The sequence below is a fragment of the Nyctibius grandis genome, chromosome 4, assembly GCF_013368605.1.
Source record: "Nyctibius grandis isolate bNycGra1 chromosome 4, bNycGra1.pri, whole genome shotgun sequence".
Taxonomy (NCBI): domain Eukaryota; kingdom Metazoa; phylum Chordata; class Aves; order Nyctibiiformes; family Nyctibiidae; genus Nyctibius; species Nyctibius grandis.
The window spans coordinates 82848762-82869089 of record NC_090661.1 but is presented as its reverse complement, the minus strand read 5'-3'; the positions used below and the strand labels follow the sequence as shown (position 1 = coordinate 82869089).

General features: G+C 42.7%; 1 protein-coding gene across 1 annotated transcript in view; it reads left to right on the top strand.

The window, feature by feature from the left end:
* The window catches only part of PIK3AP1 (phosphoinositide-3-kinase adaptor protein 1), a 47351-nt gene extending 27023 nt beyond the window's left edge, over window positions 1-20328 (top strand). Inside the window, exons 6-17 of the mRNA XM_068399412.1 lie at window positions 1843-1975; window positions 2699-2895; window positions 5201-5390; window positions 10840-10935; window positions 12381-12560; window positions 13257-13319; window positions 14311-14516; window positions 16112-16184; window positions 16522-16677; window positions 18422-18492; window positions 18679-18788; window positions 19856-20328. Of these exons, the coding sequence (XP_068255513.1) occupies window positions 1843-1975; window positions 2699-2895; window positions 5201-5390; window positions 10840-10935; window positions 12381-12560; window positions 13257-13319; window positions 14311-14516; window positions 16112-16184; window positions 16522-16677; window positions 18422-18492; window positions 18679-18788; window positions 19856-19910 (1530 nt within the window). The 3' untranslated portion in view covers window positions 19911-20328. The remainder of the gene's footprint in view (window positions 1-1842; window positions 1976-2698; window positions 2896-5200; window positions 5391-10839; window positions 10936-12380; window positions 12561-13256; window positions 13320-14310; window positions 14517-16111; window positions 16185-16521; window positions 16678-18421; window positions 18493-18678; window positions 18789-19855) is intronic.

Here is a 20328-nt window from a genome sequence, read left to right as displayed (position 1 = left end):
TCCTCTATCCTGACTTCTTCTGGGGCCTCAGGGGTCCGGGGCTCCTCAGGACAGCCTCCAGCAGTATAGACAGAGGCAAAGAAGGCATTCAGTAACTCTGCCTTCTTTTTATCCTCTGTCTCCAGTGCCCCCACCTCATTCATCAGTGGGCCTACATTGCCTCTAGTGTTGGCTTTACCTGCAATGTATTTGAAGAAGCCCTTTCTGTTGTCCTTGACCTCTCTTGCAAGGTTTAATTCCAAGGAGGCCTTAGCTTTCCTAGTTGCCTCCCTACATCCTCTGACAACAGACTTATGTTCCTCCCAAGTGGCCAGCCCCTCCTTCTATGATCTGTACACCCTCTTCTTCCACTTGAGTTTGCCCAGCAGTTCCCTGTTTAACCATGCAGGTCTCCTGGTACCCTTCCTTGACTTCCTACTTGTTGGGATGCTCTGATCTTGAGCTCGGAAGAAGCAGTCCTTGAATGCTAACCAACTATCTTGAGCCCCCTTACCTTCTAGTACCCTGTCCCATAGGATTTCCCCTAGCAATTGCTTGAAAAGGCCAAAGTTGGCCCTACTGAAGTCCAGGGTTGCAATTCTGCTAGCTATTCTGTTCCTGCCACGTGAGATCCTGAACTCTACCATCTCATGGTCGCTCCAACCAAGGCTGCCCTCAACCTTCACCTCTTCAACCAGACCCTCCTTGTTAGTGAGGATAAGATCCAGCAGCGCTCCTCTCCTAGTTGGCTCATCCACCATTTGCATCAGAAAGTTATCATCAATGCACTGGAGGAACCTCCTGGACTGAGGATGGTTGGCTGAGTAGGCCTCCCAGCAAATATCAGGGTAGTTGAAATCCCCTATGACAACCAGGCCCTGTAATTGCGAAACTGCTCTCAGCTGCCTGTAGAAGGCCTCATCACCGTCCTCATCCTGATCCGGTGGCCTGTAATAGACACCCACAAACATTTAGACCTTGATGACTTGAAAAGATTGGTACGACAGAACTTGATATAACAGAAAGTACCATAAAGAAATAAATTGTTTGGAAATTTGTACCTAAGGGTTCTTGGAAAAGATGTGAAAAGGTAGCAAAGATTCATACTAGCTGAATGAAGTAGAGTAACATAAAATTATTTGTTTATTCTTAGCAGTTATTTCTTTAAAGCCACTCGCCAGTTCTCATATCATATTTTGCACAGTTGGGGTACCTGAACCCTATTAGAGGGGTAAAGCTTGCACAAGCAAATTCTCCAGATATGTTGTCTTTGCTGCCTCCCTGCATGTCCCTGATCAGCCATGTAGTAGAAGCCTACACAGTATTGGTGTTAGTCACCAGCATACCTGGGGCAGGGGAGACTCTCTTTCCCTTTCGTTTTAGTCCCAAGTTGTGGAGCAGTTGGTACTGGGCTGTGCCTCTGCTTGGGGAATAGGCATGCTTCCCAGTCTTTGGCTAAGAACCAGTCCAAAAGCCAAACACGGAATGTAGACCAGAGTAATTCAAAATGGACTAGTTCATACTTAGCGCAGGAGTGACACTTCATTGGAACAGTTTCAGAACTAAGATTATACATGTCAAGGAAGTGGGAAGTAACAGTTTCCTGTACTTCCAGTTGCATGAGTGACTTTCTCATTATACATCTTGTTGTGGAGTGTATGGTTCTCAGCTGCTCAGATTAATGATACTCTCTTTCTGGACCAGGAAGCTATTCATGTTCTTTGTTTGACCTGAACATTGCTACCTTCAGTGCTCATGCCTACTGTTTTCTGATATGTGCTAAATAAACAAACACCTTATAAATCTCACCTTAACTGAATCTCCAGACTCCCCCAAACAAAATCACTTTGCATTTATCTCTAGGCCTTTAAAATTGTGCCATACAGCATAGAAGCACTGGACAAACTATTGACTGAGTCACTCAAGAAGAACATTCCTGCCAGTGGCTTACACCTGTTTGGAATCAACCAGCTGGAAGAAGAAGATATGACAACAAGTAAGTTGAAAGATTTTTGTTTTCTTTTTAAATTTCATCTGTATCAGTTGTTTTACCTTGGACCGCCTTAACAGCGCAGTGTGTGGTACCTCCACGGGCTGTCTCAAAAATCTCGGATCTCAGCCAGAAAGCGAAATTTCTGATGATGTGGGTGGGGTGACCCTTTTTTTAATTACATGCATCAGTCTCACTTCCTTGCACTGTGACAGATACAACTATGTAGACAGCTTCAAACACAACCAAAGTGAAAAGATGATGCTCCCCAAAATGTCTCTCATATTTTTTCCCTTGTTCTTCTCCCAGTCCCATGTGACGTTTCTCCCCAGCCCAGTCCTTTTCCCCCAATCTCATGACTCTGCTCTAAGGTGCACAGGTGGGCACTCAGCAGTTGGACTGGTGTGGCACCATGACATGGTTGCCTTACAGCAGCTGGATCCTACTGGAATGATGATCTAAGAGGTCCTTGCAAACCTGTGATCCTACATACATTACGCTATTACAGTGCCAGATTCCCCACTAAAGGTCATAGGACTTAAGCATGGAGATGCACTAGATACCTCAGTTAATTCGTGCAGTTATCTCCATTTTTAAACTGTATGTCTACTTTTCAGGGCTTTCACACCTGCTTTGGTCTGTGTGTTTACTAGGAATTTTGTTTCTTACCTACTGGCTGTGTTGTAACTAGAGAGAAACTTAGATTCTAACAGGCTCCTGTTCTTATAGATCAGAGGGATGAGGAATTGCCAACACTGCTTCACTTTTCTGCAAGATACGGGCTGAAGAACCTCACTGCCTTGCTGCTTACATGCCCTGGAGCACTGCAGGCCTACAGTGTAGCCAACAAATATGGCCACTATCCAAACACCATAGCAGAAAAGCATGGCTTTAAGGACCTCCGCCAATTCATTGATGAATATGTGGTAAGAGGAAGCAGCAGTCCTTCTGCATTGTCCCACAGCAGGTGTGGGCAGTGGCATCAAGCTTGGCACTTAGTGTTGTGGGAGCAGGAGTGATGGGGTAATAAAAGGTGCAGTGTGGTGTGGTAGGATGTAGAAGACAGACATCCAGCCACACTGAAAGCTTCCAGGCTGGAGGGTTGGGTGAATCTCTGTGGAGTTGGGGAAGTTCTTGGGGCTTTTGCACAGAGCAGATAAGATGGAAGTAGAGACTGCCATGCTGGGTTTCCTTATCTCCTCCATCCATCTAATGAAGTTTCTGCACGGATGTGGTTGGTGCCTGGTGTACTCTTCTAACCTCTGATCTTGGGAAAACTGCAGCCCCTTCATCCCACTTCTTTAGGGAGTAATATGGGTACAGAATATGTTTGGGCAGGTACAATCTGAGGTGCTCTCTGATTAGTCATAGTACAGTCCGGATTGCTTATTAGCTCATTCACAGCTGATCTGTGTAGTCTGCCTGCTCCACTTGAAATCCATTTCTTCCTGCGTTAGGATAGCTGTCCATTGTTCTCTCTGGGAGCCCAGTTCACAATTCAGTTCTCTTTAAGCTAATCCTATCCGGATCAGTGAGGTGGGTGTCGGTCTCTTCTCCCAGGTAACAAGCGATAGGACTAGAGGAAGCGGCTTCAAGTTGCATCAGGGGAGGTCTGGATTGGATATTAGGAAAAATTTCTTCACAGAAAGGGTTATCAAGCAGTGGAACAAGCTGCTCAGGGAAGTGGTGAAGTCACCATCCCTGGAGGTATTTAAAAGACAAGTAGATGTGGTGCTTAGGGATATTGTTTAGTGGTGGACTTGGTAGCGTTAGGTTAATGGTTGGAGTCGATGATCTTAAAGGTCCTTTCCAACCAAAACGATTCTATGATCCCCAGAAAACAGCACTCTGACTTCCAGATTGTGACATGGACCTGGCTCCAGCTGCACCAGGCAATTGTTTCTGTGGGGTCCTTCGGTGTGCCTGGGGTTTGTCCTTTCTTTTCCATTTGTTTCCAGCCTGTATGTGTCAAAATACCAAGCAGCTCCTTGACTCAGATCACGTGAATTCTTGAGCGGATTTTATTTGCCTTTGCTTTCGGTTGAAAAGTTGTGCGTAATTGTCCCTAACAGTTGTCTGAGAGGTGGGTGATTGATAGAGCTGCCAGCCTTAGTGTGGTTCTGCCAGCAAATTAAGTAGTGTTTAAGCCCAATTGAGGAGGCATGGATGGTTCTTAAACTTGGAGCTTGCTTCTTGACATAAGCCTGAATTTAGGGTTATACATGAGAGCTAAATAAAAGTCATTCCCTGTTCTGAGATTAGGAGGGCTGCAGAAACTGTAAATTCCGTGATTAAAATCTTTGCATTGGGGTAAGCAAGAGATGCTTAGGAAGTCCTTCCAACTTCTTTACTGCCGTACTGTGCTCCTCCCATGTCCTCCTCTCCACCAGCACAGTAACAGAGCTGTTAAGAGTAGGTCATGCTTACTGACCATCAAGCTGTGTGTGCAGCTTAGTACCAGAGTACACAAATCATCTGCACCAGTGTGTCCACTGCAAGGTAGTGACTAGAAGCACCACTAGTACAGATATCTGAGAAATTTTGCTCCCTTGCATGGTTTGGTGAAGATCTGCACTGCCCTCCCCCCACTTCTCCCACCCCATGTTGCAAATATGTAAGAAAGGGTTCTGCTGTCCTGTGAATCGAAAGTTGCCTGTACTACATGAACAGCTGCCTGCTGTGAGGTTTCCTGTTAATCTCACAGAAAAGGGTCTGTGTACTCCCACTCTGGGTGTTACTTGCTGCTGCTAATGCCAAGAAACTGAAACTGAATCTACGCCAAAGCTAAAACTTTGCTTTCTTGTAAGTGCTCCGCATGTGGCAAGCTTTCCCCCTTATGGTCAGCTACGCTTATGCCAAAGTAGCCTTTGACAAGCATTTGTATTTTTAGAATGAGCTTTGCTTATGTTCTAGGAGTTTGCAGACATCGAGTAGGACATGAAGTTGAGGGAATGAGAGGCTATAATGTCTATTCAGAATGTGTCAGCACCAACTTGTTTCACCTTCATTACATACTATTACAACATAGATCTTGAAGGCTGAGCCCAGACAGCTGTAGTGGAGATTTAATTCCTTTGAGAAGCCTTAGTCTTTGGGAATGGGCTGCTTTTAGAAGGTTTTTTTCCATCAGTGATGGGAGAGTGAGAAATATTTTGCTTGCTTTGATTCTCCAGATTCTTTATTTAAATGAGACACTAACATTTCTTTTTTCTTGCCCTCCTTCCTCTCCAGGAAACTGCAGATATGCTGAAGAGTCACATTAAGGAAGAGCTGATGCAAGGCGAGGAGGATGAGTCTGTTTATGAGTCCATGGCTCATCTATCCACTGATCTGTTAATGAAATGTTCCTTGAATCCTGGCTCTGATGAAGAGCTTTATGAATCCATGGCTGGATTTGTGCCTGGTGCCCCAGAAGATCTTTGTATGTATATTCATAGAATTACAGAATTCTAGGATGGTTTGGGTTGGAAGGGACCTCTAGAGGTCATCTAGTCCAACCCCCCTGAAATGACCAGAGACATCTTCAACTAGATCAGGTTGCTCAGAGCCCCTGTCCAAGAGGCCTGAGCAGATCTGTCTCTCTTATACATAGTAGCACCTCAGCTGAGTTTGAGTAAGGGCTGGTTATATCTTTACTGCTCTCACCACAGGGAAACTATGCTCCAGTTCTGATGTCAGCTGGTTGATAAAAATGCTCTAAACCTTTCTTTGGTTGCCAGTGTGCAAGATCAGGAGCTATTTCCTCAGTGCTTTGAGGATTCCCTGAACCCTGAGCAAGTGAATTAGCATTTGGAAGACACTAAATTTTCTTCCATGTGCTGCTTCTCCCTCCTGAGATCCAGGGAGGCAGAGACACTGACTTACAGACACTGGTGGAAAAGAACACTATGTAAGATGTGATTTTACTGACAACTGGGAAACTGAAAAACAAGAGCTGAGCTTCTACCTCAACAGCTTGAGAACAAAAGAAAGTGAACCTCTAGAAATATGTGTACTGAAAAGATTCTAATTGAAAAATCATTATTCTAATCCACTTGGTTTATTGCTAAAAATATAGAGCTAATTTTGATAAATATGCAGATGTTTAACTTTTTTCACCATTCGCCATTAATATTCAGTGAGGCTGACTGCAAATATCAAATTAAATACCTATGTTAAGCAATTGTAAATTTGCTGTTCTTACTTGTCTGGCTTCATCCCACTGATATATTTCATGATTCCCATGATGAGCAGAGAATCTAGCGTTTCTGCAGTTTTAAGTGTGCTGCCTCAAGGGAAAAGCTTTCTTACTGAAACACTTTTGTTGTAGACTATATCTGTCCCGGGCTGGTTTTCTCCTCTTTTAGATTAAATGACGTTATAAAACACATTTTCATTGATTGTGGAGTCCAGAAGACTTTGTTGATTCTCTGCCTGAAATCATAAACTCTTCTCAGCAAAGTTTTGTTTGGCTGCTGCAGGGATAGTTTTGCTACCGAAACCAGGATTATTCTGCCTTGAGGTGGAGATAAGCGGTAAGGCTGGTTGGACTCCTATGGAACAAAGCTGCTGTTGTTCGCAGTAATGGGGGGTGAGAGTTTCTAGATGTTTGGAAGCTCTGCCTGCAATCAATGCACCTCTGCATGTGGTTGATTGACTAAGTCTGTGGAGGGGGGAAAAAACACGCTTAAAAACACTAAGCCCAACTTGTCTTCTTCCACCCCTGAAATGTCCAGAACTCCCAGAAACTATGCAGGGGATATTCCTTTCTTTTGTGGATGCAAATCAAGCTCCCTGTAATTTACCACTTTTGAACTGGACTCTGAAAAGCCTGAAAATGATCTCATATTGGTTCAGATTTAGTTTAGAATTGCTTCCTGTCAAGAAAACCATTTGCCAGCCCTGCAGACTGTTGGTGGAAGAACTAATTGTTTTAAGGCGCTTGTTTCTTCTTCCCTGCTGAAGATCACCACCTCCCTCAGTCTGCTGTCTCAGTTGCTTGTGTGCGTGTCCCCTTGCCTGCGTGTGTTAAACAAGCCACATTAAGTTAAATAGTTCAAATACACAGGTTTTCCTGCTTTTGCTTACTCTGATTGACAGATCTCAGGAGGGATTTTGGCTGGTGTTTTGGATGAATACACGAAACAGAGCCTGCTTGGCTGACAGGCGTGGAGATGGAGAGTGAGGAAAGGTTGCCATGGGATGGGAAAGGTTGTGCATTTGAAGCCTAAGTCAGGCTGCTTTCCTTAAGCCTCCTCAGTAGCAAAGGCCCATCAGGCATATGTCCTTTTGGAGAAGCTTCTGCAAGCACAGCTGCATCAGCAGGGTGGCAGAGGTCTCTGGGATCAGCACCAGAAAGTTCTTCTGGTGTGCAAATGTGCTGCAGGCTTTGCAGGGCTAGTAGGACTAGAAAGGTAAAAACCCAGGCTGTCCCTAAAGTAGGTACTTGTGCTTCCTTTACTGAAAAGCAGAGCTGAATGAGTCTGCATTTTAAAATGTTTTCCTCGTTGGTGAGATGCTGTGTATGGCTTATCTGTAATACCTCAGCAAGTAATGTGTGTTTCCTGCTGCTTCTGGAGTTTTAGTGTATTGCTCCTACACACAAATCTCTCTTACCTTCTACTCAGGAGTCTTTTACTGAAAATCTGTTTTTCTTATGTAGTCTGTTAGTCTTTGCCTGAAGAATATTTACAGCTTGTCTGAACAGCGCTTAAAATTTACCTGTGTCATAACAGGTAAGGTTAAATTGGCACAATGCTTGACACTTAGATTGGTTCTCTCAAAGTACAGGTGTTTCAATGTTATTTAGAATACCACCACACAGGCAAACCCTCACTGACATTAGTGGGAGTGCTGGCTGGTTTAGAACTGCCATCACAAATAAAGGCTTCAAGCTTTTGTACTGACCTAAAGGTTTGTGAGGATGAAAAACTCCCTAGGAAATCATAATCAACTTCTACTGAGGTACTTTCTCCAGGTCAGAGTGGACCTTATGTGAGTAGGTATGGCTGTGGTGTAGAGGACAATACCTGGGCTATTTTAAGTGTAGCCATACTGTGGCAGCATGCCCATTTATTGTGATCAAGATGTACTGCTTTAAGAGACTGATCAAAGGAACATTAGATACCACAGGGTCACTTTGGCAGGAACTGGTTTGAGAATAAGGTAACACAGGACTAGAGCCATTGTAGTGAGTCAAAAGTAGTAACAAATACTTGAATACCAGAGTGTTCTGTTAGTTCTCATATTCTTCATCCCACTTCTGATTTTCCAATGCATTTTTATGTGTTGGTTTTTTTTCTCTCTGCATTTGGTCCTGGGGAACCACTTACAGAAAAAGTACAGAAGCTGCGCAAGAGCCCAATTTTGCCTAAACTGATGCTGCATGAGAATTGCACACACCTCTGTTGAGCTGCTAGTTGCCCCTTTTAGTTTGGAGATAAGTGGTGGAATTTAAAAAAAAAATGGAAAAGGTTTTGTTTATCTACAGAACACTGCCTCCCCTTCTGCTGGAGGGGAGCGTTCTTTACCAGGTAGATCTTAATGCCCTGAGCAGTGTAGATCATAAAGTACTCCTAACCAAATCAGTGGGAACTTACTAGATCCTGCTGTTACCTTCTTTGCTGTTCTTTAATGAGGTTGAATTGCCTTATTTTATTTCTTATCATTAATCTAATTGTTCCCGCTTCAGAAGGGCACTTCCCTCTTATTACACGTTTCAAATACCTGTAAAGTCAAACATAATTTTCCAGAATATGCTCCAGGTAGTGCAGGTTGCAGGTAAATGTCATTTAGCTGAGTCACACACTGTAACAAACAGCAGCTGAATAGCAAAAAAGGGAGAGTTATCTCCATCATATCAGTCTGGTAGTATGAACTACTGCATCAGATAAAGTGCTTTGCTTTTCCTGCTTTCCTTTCATCAGCACCTCCTGCTGATTTTTGCAAAACAGAGTATTTTGAGTAGGCTGGAGTTGTGTACAGGAGGTGCTGTGAGAGCAAGGACTGTTGAAAGTGCTGAAAACCTGTTTGATTTGTGTGAAGATTAAACTGCCTGGTTTGTGTGTGTGTGTGTATGTTATTATGCTGTTTTACTTGGGGAAAGAGTTAGGCTGTATTTCTTCTGTTCAAGGTCAGACAGTGGCAGCGGCCAAGGGCTGGTGGAAGCAAGTCTGGACTCTTAGCACTGTTCCCATATCTATGAACTGTGTGGACACTCAGACCCTAGATCGTGTCAGTTTCATGCAGAGATTTAATCGTTTATCCTAGAGAGTTTCATCTGACTAAAATCTATTGTCCTGTAATTTGCAGACCTCCAACACCTAAAGAGTAGATGTTAGTTCACATATAAATAATTGTGATGCCCTTATTCTATTCTCTTGCATATCTTCTCCCTCCTCCACCATTTTTATTCTCTTGAGACCAAGCTTTCATCACTGTCCTCATTTTTATTTTTTCCTTAGTTGATGCATGAAAAAGCAGCCTCCTTGTCATCCTTGAGCAAACTGAGAGAATTGTGCACAAAAATATAACCACTTATAAAGTTCTGAGTTGTGATTTATGCCAACACATTGAAGCCTTTGTCTTGAATAACAAAGGACTGGTCTCTGTAAAGAGGTAGCTTGCTTCATGTGCAGGAATACCTGGCATCTAGTGTTTGCAAATGTTTAAAGGGGGAAGGGTGTTATTACTTTCTAAAGGGTGCCCACACATGGATATTTTAGCTGTTGTGAAGGGTCTGACTTCCATGTAGTGCAGCAATACTTAAGTGAACTTTGTATTAGGTTGGTGGTGAGCAGATTAGCTCCAGCAGCATTCAACTTGCCATGGACTGCAGAGTTCTTGAGAAGCTGCTGGTGCGATTAGTCCACACAGCACGCAGTATTGCTGTGGCTATGCTGGAGGTATGCCTGTGAGGTTAAAGCTAGGTTGGGTGCATTCACATGACTGTCAGTGGGTTCTTTGACAATTATTGTTTAAAAAAACCCCACAACATTCTAACAAAGCAAAATCTTGCTAGCATATCCTTATCTCTTTCTTGTAATCTCCTCATTTTTGCAGAAAAACAATAAGAAAAGTCAGCAAATATTGAAGACATTTATAGAGAAATATTTTATATTCTCTCATGTCACCCAAACCATCTAGTTTACATAGTAATAAAGATTTCACAATATGCCTCAACAATTCGCTTATATCAATAAGCCTCAACAATTCATTTATATCACTCTTGTTTTTTAATACCATTAGGAGCATGGTTACCTAATATTTTAGTTTTAGGATTAGTTTTAGGGTTACAATGAGGTTGACCCTTTTTTTTAAATCAGAATTAAGCATGTCAAAACACTGACTTAACAAAGTATCTTATTGTTTTCTATTACTCTTTTCCCAGTATTAAATTATCATCTGACCCTCTAAACACCTTCCAGTCCAACTAATTAACTCAATTTTATCCAATAATCAAAACAAATACTATCTTCTGTGTCCTGGGCAAAATGCCCTTAATGTCTTGTTTTGCCAAGTCACAGAGTTTTCACTTGGTTTGGCCTCTCAGGAGCACTGTGCAGAGGCCAAAACCTTCACCTGGCCAACATGCTCTCAATAATAGCTAATCCTCAGTGCCTGCTTGGAGCCTCGTCAGAACTTCTCAACAAACAATGTTATCACCCTCAAGTGTAAGCATCAGGCAAAGATTTGTGCCAAGTGGACTGAACATAGCAACTTAGGAGCCTTTTTTGAGGCAAATGTCTGGTCAGTTGCCTGGCTTCCTCTTTGATTTTAACCATAAACCAAAGGTCCAGTCAGAAATATCACATCATTTTATTATATTATATTACATAGTTCCACGTGTTTAAGGGCATAATCAACACGTTCATTTTTCTGATTTTTTTCAGATGTAGAAATGCTTCAGTCCAAACCAGACACTCCAGTTGCCGGAGATGAAGTTTCTCTAACTACAAAAGACTCAATGCTCCGCAAGTTTTTAGAAGGTGAGACCTGTTTGGAGAGAGGGATGGCAGTAGCACAGTTAAGCAATTAAATGGAACTTGAGATTTCTCCTTGATCTGTTAAGGATAGGAGCTAGTCCACACAGCTTGACATGGACAGCTTTGCCTTAGTGGGTACAAACGAGGCACAACAGAAAAAGCAGCTTGTGAGGTGATTTCACAAATGCAGTTAGTTTCTTACCAAAGAGGAGGAGTGATTTCTAGTTCCAGTCCCTGCCTGCCAGTGAGTGCAAGCACACAGCTGGTATCTCTTCAGGAATGGCTGTCTTTTGTCCTTATCTTAGTGTTGGGAATTAATTCTGGTGTCCTGATGTGGGTGCAGGCTCTGCTTATGGGCAGAGGCTGAGTATAAAGTAGAGCAGCACAAGCTAGTGATGAATTTTAATGTAGATGCTTTATTCAAAAGTCCATCCATTGAAAAAAGCAGCCTGGAAAGAGGAAAAGAGCTGCTGGCTCCCAAACCTGACTTATGCTCTGCCTCTTCAGTGCTGCCTCTGCCTTCTCTGACTAAAGCCAGACCTTAGCTCCATACTATCCCCACTGAGCGTGGTCAGGTTGTTCAAGCCTGCTCCGGACTCACTAGGTTCCATGGGATACGGGCTCACTTTGGGTGACCCAGCTGGACTCAGAGCAAGATTAAGTCTGGGGCTCTTAACAGCTTGTTCTGTTTTCCCTGGCAACACTGATGCTCTGGCAGTCCCATTGCATGGACTCAACTAGGTGTTAGAACATCACTAAAGGAAAGTCAGTCCAGTGGTTAGGGTATCCACTTATGACTTGGTACAGAGTATGGAGTTAGTCCAGGGGCTTTTAATTCTTTTTGCTAGCATGCAAACAGAGGGAAACTAGCTTTTAAATCAGGTATGACAGCATTTGATGATTTTGCAGTCGTGTTAGGAGCGAGAATATAATGGAGATGATGAGGTGGTATAATGGTAGCTGGGCTTGTTAAGTACAGATGTGCATACCCAGCTCCCTCTGAGACACATTGTTCTGAGATTGAATATATTGTCAGCTGATGGTGATTGCTCATTTCAGACAAAGGAATAAATCTCTGTAGTACTTTGTGGACCACCACAAGTAGCTTTTGGAAACCAGTGCTCTGATTTGTTAACTGTTATAATATATTCATTAACTGGAATTAATTGAACTGTTTGAGTTCTTAAAAAGAGTTATGAGATTTTCCACTATGGTTTCTTCACTAAAACAGATGGTACAGGCTTAGTGGCAAACACTTACATGCTACTAGATGTTAATATCCAGTCCTGTCTTGAAGGGCTTTGGCACTTTAAGTCACTGCAAAACTGGATGTTTTTGTGTGTGAAATGGCCAGCTTGGTAAGAGTGTGGCACATAGTGCCTCTGGAGGGATCCACTGTTCATTGAAGTGGCCAGGTTGTTTTTCTTACAAACTCTACTCTGTTGCAGGCAGTAGCATGGATGTGCCAGATTCAGAGGAAGGAGTTTACCAGCGGTATGGGGAAGATGTATACTACTCAGTGGAACAAGATACTTTTCCACAGGAAATGGCTAGCAGACCTCCAGTTCCTGTTCCAAGACCAGAATCCAGCTCCCCACAGCCAGACAATGAGCTGTACATCTCCAAAAGTGAGTTGAGTACCAGGACCAAACTGCATTACCTTTGGGATTCAATTTCAGATCTGTTTTTCAAATTCTGCCTACTCTGAATGTGGGAATGTTGTATCCTGACATGTTGGCCTGAGCTTGCTCTTAATGAAATCAGTAGGATGGCAGATTACCTTCAAATGGTATAAACAAATCCAACTAAATAGGAAACATCCTGACATTATAAGGGTGCAATCAAGCTAATAAATTGAGACATTGCTGGTCTGTAATGGTATCATTTATTCAATGGCATTTGTATAGGACATGATTCTATAACTCAGTACCTCCCTCTGAAGTGGGGTTTAATTGAAATTGAAGAAATTGTGCATCTTAGTTTGCTAGGCAGTTTTGGAAATCTTCGTCATATTTCATGAACATTCTAACAAGAACTACAGTAATGTGTGGGAGAGTAATTTCAGTGACTCCTCCTTCTCCCCATGACAGGACTGTGTGGAAAGCATGTCCAGATTTCTCTTAGAGGTGGCTGAGCTAAATTCTTTGAGGTCAATAGAAGGGGAGTTCTACTGTACAACTCCTTATCTTGTTTTCTTCAGTGGACTTAGTAGGGTAACAGAAGCTGTAATGCAGTGCAGAATTGCATATGCTTCTCATATTCATCCTTGGTCTTTCTGTCTTCATGAGATGCATTTCAGTATCTAAAGAGTGTTTGTTTTACAGTTTTTGCACAGAAAGCTCAAAGACCTGAGAATCTCTATGTCCCTAGAGGAAGGGTTAAGAAAGGTAAGTCAGAAGTTCACCCTGAAAATCTTTCCAGTAATTGAAAAGCACATCTGCTGAGGCAGCTTCATTTGTGTGAAATGTGACAGAATAGTCTGTTTTAGAAGGCTCTGGGGATAATAGTCCTATATGAATGACCCAACCTATCTGACCTTATGCGACATTGGAAACTTTTTATAACTGCAGAGTGTGAGGGGGGTACCCTTTTATCACCTACTGTACATATCCCCTGTCTTGGAGTTTATGCTCAGTCAGGATCATAATGATCATTGAAGTCCTTTTTTATGTTTTGACCCATATTACTTTATGGAGTCGATGTCCCACTTTTGATCTTCTAGATGTGGCCACTGCCTGTTGATCATTATTTCCTGGTATTTAACCTTTAGTGAACTGCTTGCCATTGATCTCTGCACTTCCAGAACTGTGCCCTTATTCTTTCACCTCTTATTCTGTGCACTGTCAGAGTGCCAGGAACCACATCTGAGCTTTTCTCTCATGTGTTGGGAATGCTTCTTTATGTTGCAAATGAATTACAAAGAGCCAGCATCAGTAGGATGAGTTTTCACCTCTCAGCTTCTGGAGTTACACTGCACAGGTTACTTAGGGAGAGCCTAGCTTTGTGACTGCCAAGGTGAAAGCTCTGTTTTGTGGCTTGCTGAGGAGAAAGAGATTTTTGCAGTGAGGAAGCAGAGCACTTTAAGGAGTACATTCTGTGCCGTTCACTTAAATTATGTTTTTAAGAACAGAGATGATCCCTGGGACACATTTGCATACAAGGCTACCTCTAAGCTGGGCTTTTAGGCCTGATAAATAGGATGGCATAAGGACAAAACACACTTCTGGTTAGGGAAACATTCAGTCTGTAATATTGATTTTTTTTTTTTTTTTTTTTTTTTTGCACCTCTGCTATATGAAGGGTCCTTCAATTTCTTTGTATTCAGTGAGAAGGGCAGATGCCACAAGTTCAATAATATTTTTGGTGTTCTCTCTTCAGAGACAATAGTCAGGCCTGTAAGGGACGTGTCTCAATCAAGCATATATGATCCATTTGCTGGAATGAAAACCCCAGGTCAACGGCAGCTGATTACATTACAGGAGCAAGTGAAAATGGGCATACTCACTGTTGATGAAGCTGTACTTCATTTTAAGGAGTGGCAACTGAACCAGAAAAAGAGATCAGAATCATTCCGGTTCCAGCAGGTACAGGATTATTCCACTGTCTAAGAAATACAGCTGTCTTTCTAGGTATATATCACAAGCTGTTCATTGTAGGTACATTTCTTTCCTGGTTGGAGCAGGAAGACTGCTATCACAGTCCCCCAGCTAGCAGAGTTCTCCCCTGACACGGAGGGGCTGTTCCCATGCAGCAGCAAGCAGGTAGCTGTTTTACAGATCTGTTTATCTTGCAGTAGTATTGTTAATTTTTGGAGATCTGTACACTAGGAATTGGGCCAACTCCAGTTGGCTAAATTACTTTTCTAGAGGTCACCTAGCACCTACCTGCTGGCAGGGGACTTCTGTAATGAACATTTAGCTTGTCAGTTCTCATCCATTTCAGATCAGTGAAGACTCAGCGTCCCAGATGGTGTATTGTCTTTAAAGTCCTATCTCATAGATGGTCTGATTCCCTCCCTGGGTGTTTGATGGCTCCAGGACTACCTGTTCTTTGCAGCTGGGCAAGGTCTAGCAACAGTCATTAGTGAAAGCACAATGTTTGGGTGGCTTAGCTGAATGAAGGAGTCATTATGTTGGCAGCAGCAATAATGACTGGTGGAACTAGCAGTCATAGTTTAAATTTCCATTCTCAAGTTAGAGTGGAGCTCCCTCTTTAAAACCACTGCCTGCTTCTTTTGGAGCCTTTCATTCATGCTGCAGCAGTCTGCTCTCACACTTGAGGTGCTGGTCTCCAGTGTGTGACACTGTTTTGGGAGCTCTCAGAACAAAGCCAAGACTTTTCTCCTCCTGATTCTCACTTGGAAGGGTCCTCTCTACCCAGAAACAGTCAGAGGAATCCCTTCTTCTGTCAATAAAGAACGCAGTGCTACTTTAGTAGATGTGTGTAGCAGAGATGAAGTGGCATGCTCTGTGCCCCATCCCATGAGCAGCTTTCAAAGTCTCTGCTCCAGATCTTGCCTCATGGTACAGCAGTTGTTCCATCTGCTTTTCCACCTATTCAGGGGTTTCCTCCCCTTACATATGTACATATTTCCCTGCTGGAAAAGTCGTCTTTTTTTTTTTTTTCTCTCCCCACCTTTCCTTATGCAGTATGCTGCCACACAATGGTGAAGAGACTTTGCTCCCAGTTACGTTTCCAGGTGTCTCCTCTTGCTTCAGTGGGGACATCCTGAGTTCTTTCTGAATTCTCCCTCACACTCTGGGATGCATGGCAGCCTCCTCTGTCCCTGCAGTCAGAATTATCTGTTCATTAGTACAGAAAGGAGTTTGCAGTTACTTGATCGTGGGTCTTGTTTCTGTGCCAGTGTCACAGTGGAAAGAGAAAATAGAGGGAGTTCTAAACCAAACGTGCTGCTTATCTGCAACTGCCAGTGAGTCTGTGAACTTGACCTTAACATACACAATAAACATCTGAAAAAACTTGGCTTCTGAAAGGCACACATGGATTTCTGAAGGGAATAGATTAAAACTTGTTGACATGGTTTGGACTTCAGCCAGGTCTAGCAGGCTTTGTTACAGCTTGGTTGCAAAGTTAGCTGAAATACAATATTGGTATTGTCAGAAAGCTGCTTATCTTCCTTTATCCAAAGTCCTGAAAAGAATATCTTGTGATATTTTAGGAAAATCTGAAACGGCTACGAGACAGCATAACCAGGAGGCAAATGGAGAAGCAAAAAAAAGACAAAAGTGCAGGTAACAGTCTCTGATTCTGACATTCTCTGGTAATGAAGCAGCTAACAATATTAATAGGCTGTTCAGGCAGAAATGTATGCGTGTGTATTGTAGTTATGTGATATTTTAATATTCACATCCATGTGCCTGTTGACTAAAACATAGGGAAGTTGCTTTACTCCTCAGTTTCCCAGACTGAGGAAAGGATGCCCACATATGTGGAGTGAATCTTGATTCATTCATGTACAGTTATGATTGCCCTTACGTGATTGTGTTTAACTTTGTTCTCGGGTGCAAAGCTTTCTCTCGGAGGCTATACTTGCATAGACCTTTCTGAACTGTTCATTTTCCCTTCCAGATTTGGAAATTACAGTACCCATTCGACATTCTCATAATACTTTTGGGAAACCAGAATGTGGAATATATGAATATGCCCCCAGGAAAAACGTTTTCCCACCAAAAAAGGAGTTAAAGCGAGGAGACTGGAAAACAGAAAGCACATCCAGCACAACAAGTAAGCAAATCCTGAGTGTCACCCTCTCTACAGGAAAGCTGGATGGAAAACACGTCCCCAGCCTGACTCTGGAGTCAGCTCAGGGGACAGGACTCCTGTTCCTGAATCCCAGTACTGACAACATCATCCCAAACCCTGCATGCCTCAGGCTGGCTGTTCTCAAAACTGTAAAAGGAACACCAGGTACATTAAGTGGTTTGGGCATGTTGTGTCTGCATCTCTGCAGGAGGAGAACCTGAAAGCTGAGGGAAAGATTCCCTTGAGCCTTCTCAGGGAAGGCATACCATCCGTCTTCGGTTCTTAAAAGTAGATGGCAGCTGCTCTCTTAGAAAAAAGGATGTTCCCTTGCTGTGACTCTCAGCAGGCAGTGTGCTCTTCTGGTCTGAAGGGCATAGTTATATTGCAGGCTGGGAACCCGTCTCTACATGTCATTTCCTCAATTGTTGTAGATAAAGGACAGCATTTTTCATTGGTAACTGTGGGACCTCTTGAGTGACTTGGACAGTCTACATATTTTTATTATGTTTGGTTTTTATTAGGTTTAATTTGTGCACATTTAAATCCCTGCATTCTCGCTGTTACTGCAGTCTGAGCAATTCATGCAGAAATCATTAAGATCATTTTGGTCCTCTGAAAGGAAAACTGAGTCTCAGTGAGGTTACTACCTTTGTGGCTCTTGGCAAGATATAGCTGGCACACAGCCACAGCAGGTGCCAGAGGAAGCTGACTGAGCCAGTAACTTGCATATAAGCAGTTGTGAGATTAATGCTAATGAGCATGCAGAGTTCACTGTGTGCAGCTTGGCTGTCTTTTCCATGGCATAATTGTGAGAGTGGACCCTAACACAGTATTTAGCACTCTTAAGTGCTGCTGTTTGTACCACCCGATAGAGAGTTACCTCACCAAGGCTAGGGAGGAACTGCACCTTATCAGAAGACCTCTCTAGCTTCCATTTCAATGTATAGGTTTCTGAACATTAGTGTCCCAGTATTGTACAGCCCTACAGAACATTATGTATTTATGATTGAAACCAGCCATAGCAGGGTAGGATATGTTTGTGAGTTGCTGTCCCCTTCAGAGATGGCATGACTGATCACAAAAACATTCCCTGTTCTGAGTCCATGCAAGTTAAATGGGTTTGCATAAATGGTTGCTGAAGGTTGTCTAAACAAATATGTCATTTTTAGCTCTGAAATAGACTAGGAACATTTCTGTGATGAGTAAGGATTGTTGTGAGAGGAGGTGGTGAACAGCTGTTGGGAACAATAACCTCTCAAGCAGTCCCTTATTCCAGGAATGAATGTGTGACAGTGCTCAGAGCCATCTACCTCCACGCAGTTGTTAAGGACATGGGGACTGATAATTTAAATAAACATAAATGTTGGGTGTGTAACACTTGTGAAAATATTTACGTGACTTCCCAGCTGATATTGGCACTGGATCTTTTCAGTTAGATTATGGTTGTGAGTATTTAACCAGAAGCCTGGACCTAGATAGGGCAGGAATCTGCAAGAAAGAAAGCAAAACTGAATGGTTTGGCCCTGTGGTCTGTGTTGTGTGAAATGCCATTGTTTGGATCCTGAACATGTGAAAAATAACAGTGGAAATAAATTAATCCAAACAAGCATGAAATGATGTGTGCAAGAGGTAAGCATGAGGTCAGAAGCAGTCCTGAGTTAGTGATTTGCAGTTAAATCACAAGGATTTAATAATCAGTTTGTTTTCTCTTGCTTACTCACTCCAGGTAGTGCAAGTAACCGCTCCAGCACTCGGAGCATATTGAGTGTCAGCAGTGGGATGGAAGGGGACAGTGAGGTAAGCTCTCACCTCTGCTATATACTGGTCCACTGTTCTTAAGTACATGGCTTTGTTTTTATGCAAAAGAAAAGGAGCTCAGAGATGGCGTTGCATTGCAGAAATGACAAAACGTAGCCACTTCTGTTGTGAAGCTAACAAGAACCAAAATCTGCTGGTCTGTAACCTCTTTTCTTCATTTTGTAGGACAATGAAGTCCCAGAAACAACGAGAAGCCGCAGCCCAGTTGCCCACCAAGCAGAGAGGCTGCCTTTCCCAGAAAGGCCTCCCAGAGTGCCTCCTCGAGGTGCAAGCAGGTAAAGCTAAAATGCAGCTCAAACACGAGCTTTCAGTGAATCAATATGGAAGCCTCAGGCAGAAAGCAAGGCAGGAAGTAAATGTGTCTTTCAACAAAATCTAACGGACTATTATCTATAAACTCACACTGTTAGGAATTGTAAGATCCTTGTTTCTCATCTGTAGTACTTGGTGGCATTCGTTTCCTAGTTGCTAACTTGCCTATTGCAATGCTGTTACTGCGATTCACACGTTGCAAGGGCCAGCTCTACTGAAGCACACAACGCTTGCCATACTACCCAGGTGGAGTAGCATCCTGCCCCTGGCAGAGATTCAGTACCTGATCCTCCTGAGGAGATCCTCTTGGAACATACAAAGTGTAGTGCAGAGCGAATTCCCTTTTGGTGTTCCCTTGGACTTTTTTTCTGTTTACAAATTTCAGATCTCTTCAAAGCACACTTGTTTACCTGTATGATTGGCCTCAAAGTAAGAACTGCACTGGTTTTATAAAAGGTGTTGAGGGGTTTTGCCTTGATTTGATCAGACCACCACAAACTGAAGTAACTTGTAAGCGTTCCTTCAGTCCAACCAGTGCAAGTCTATGAAGTCCAGGCCCCAGAGGTGTAAATGCTAATAAAATTCTCCAACTGTTAAAACAGTAATTACTAATGTGTGGGTGCAGTAAGTTCTGTATGTTGGCTTGGCTCTGGCAAGAATATAGCTGGAATATATCTGTAGTTAGTTTGAAAAAAGATTTTGACTCTTTTGATCTCTTCCTATTACTCTTCATCTAATTTTCAGGAGAAAGCTACTATACTATCAAAGTTTTACTCCAGCCAAATATTATAGCATCTCTTTCCAGTAATAGTAGAATTACTGCAGCTGAAGAGCAGAATTGACTTTGACAGGAACAGGGCTCTGGCACCTTGGCATCTGCTCTGTTGCTGAATCACTGATAGACTGTTTTTCTTCTTGTATAACTATTGCTTGTACAGTATTCTTAGATATGATGTCATTGCATGCAATGTGTTCTTCCAGAACCCTATTCTCTACTATTTTTTAATGCATTTGTATTCTCTTTTTGTAGGCCTGTGAGCTGTGAAGGCTTTTGTCCTCCACCTGTGCCCCCAAGAGGTCGCTGAATCTCTCAACATCTGTGGATTATGAGATTTTTCTGTGTGTGTGTGTGTACAGATATTTTTGGGTTGTCTTAAATTATTTATAAGTGGGAGCCAAATGTTTTCTTGCCCTTCTTCCTCCCTAAAGCTCTGGTGACTTTTCCTATGATTTTCACTGAGACTTCGTGGCCTTCTATAACTTTTTTGCTTGGAAAAATTTTGATGCTTTGGGACTTCAAGAACAAGTATCATGGTTGGGAGGGAGAACGCTGATGTGTGTCTTGGCAGCCCTGCACCAACATGAAGTTTCCTTTTGACCAAGAAAGAACACGTCCTTTTAGAAACTAAATTGTGATAAGCATTGTTAACAAAACCGTCGATACAACCTACTAGGGCTTGACTGGAAAACATGCTTGAAAAAGTAAAGAAAATAAGTTGTTCG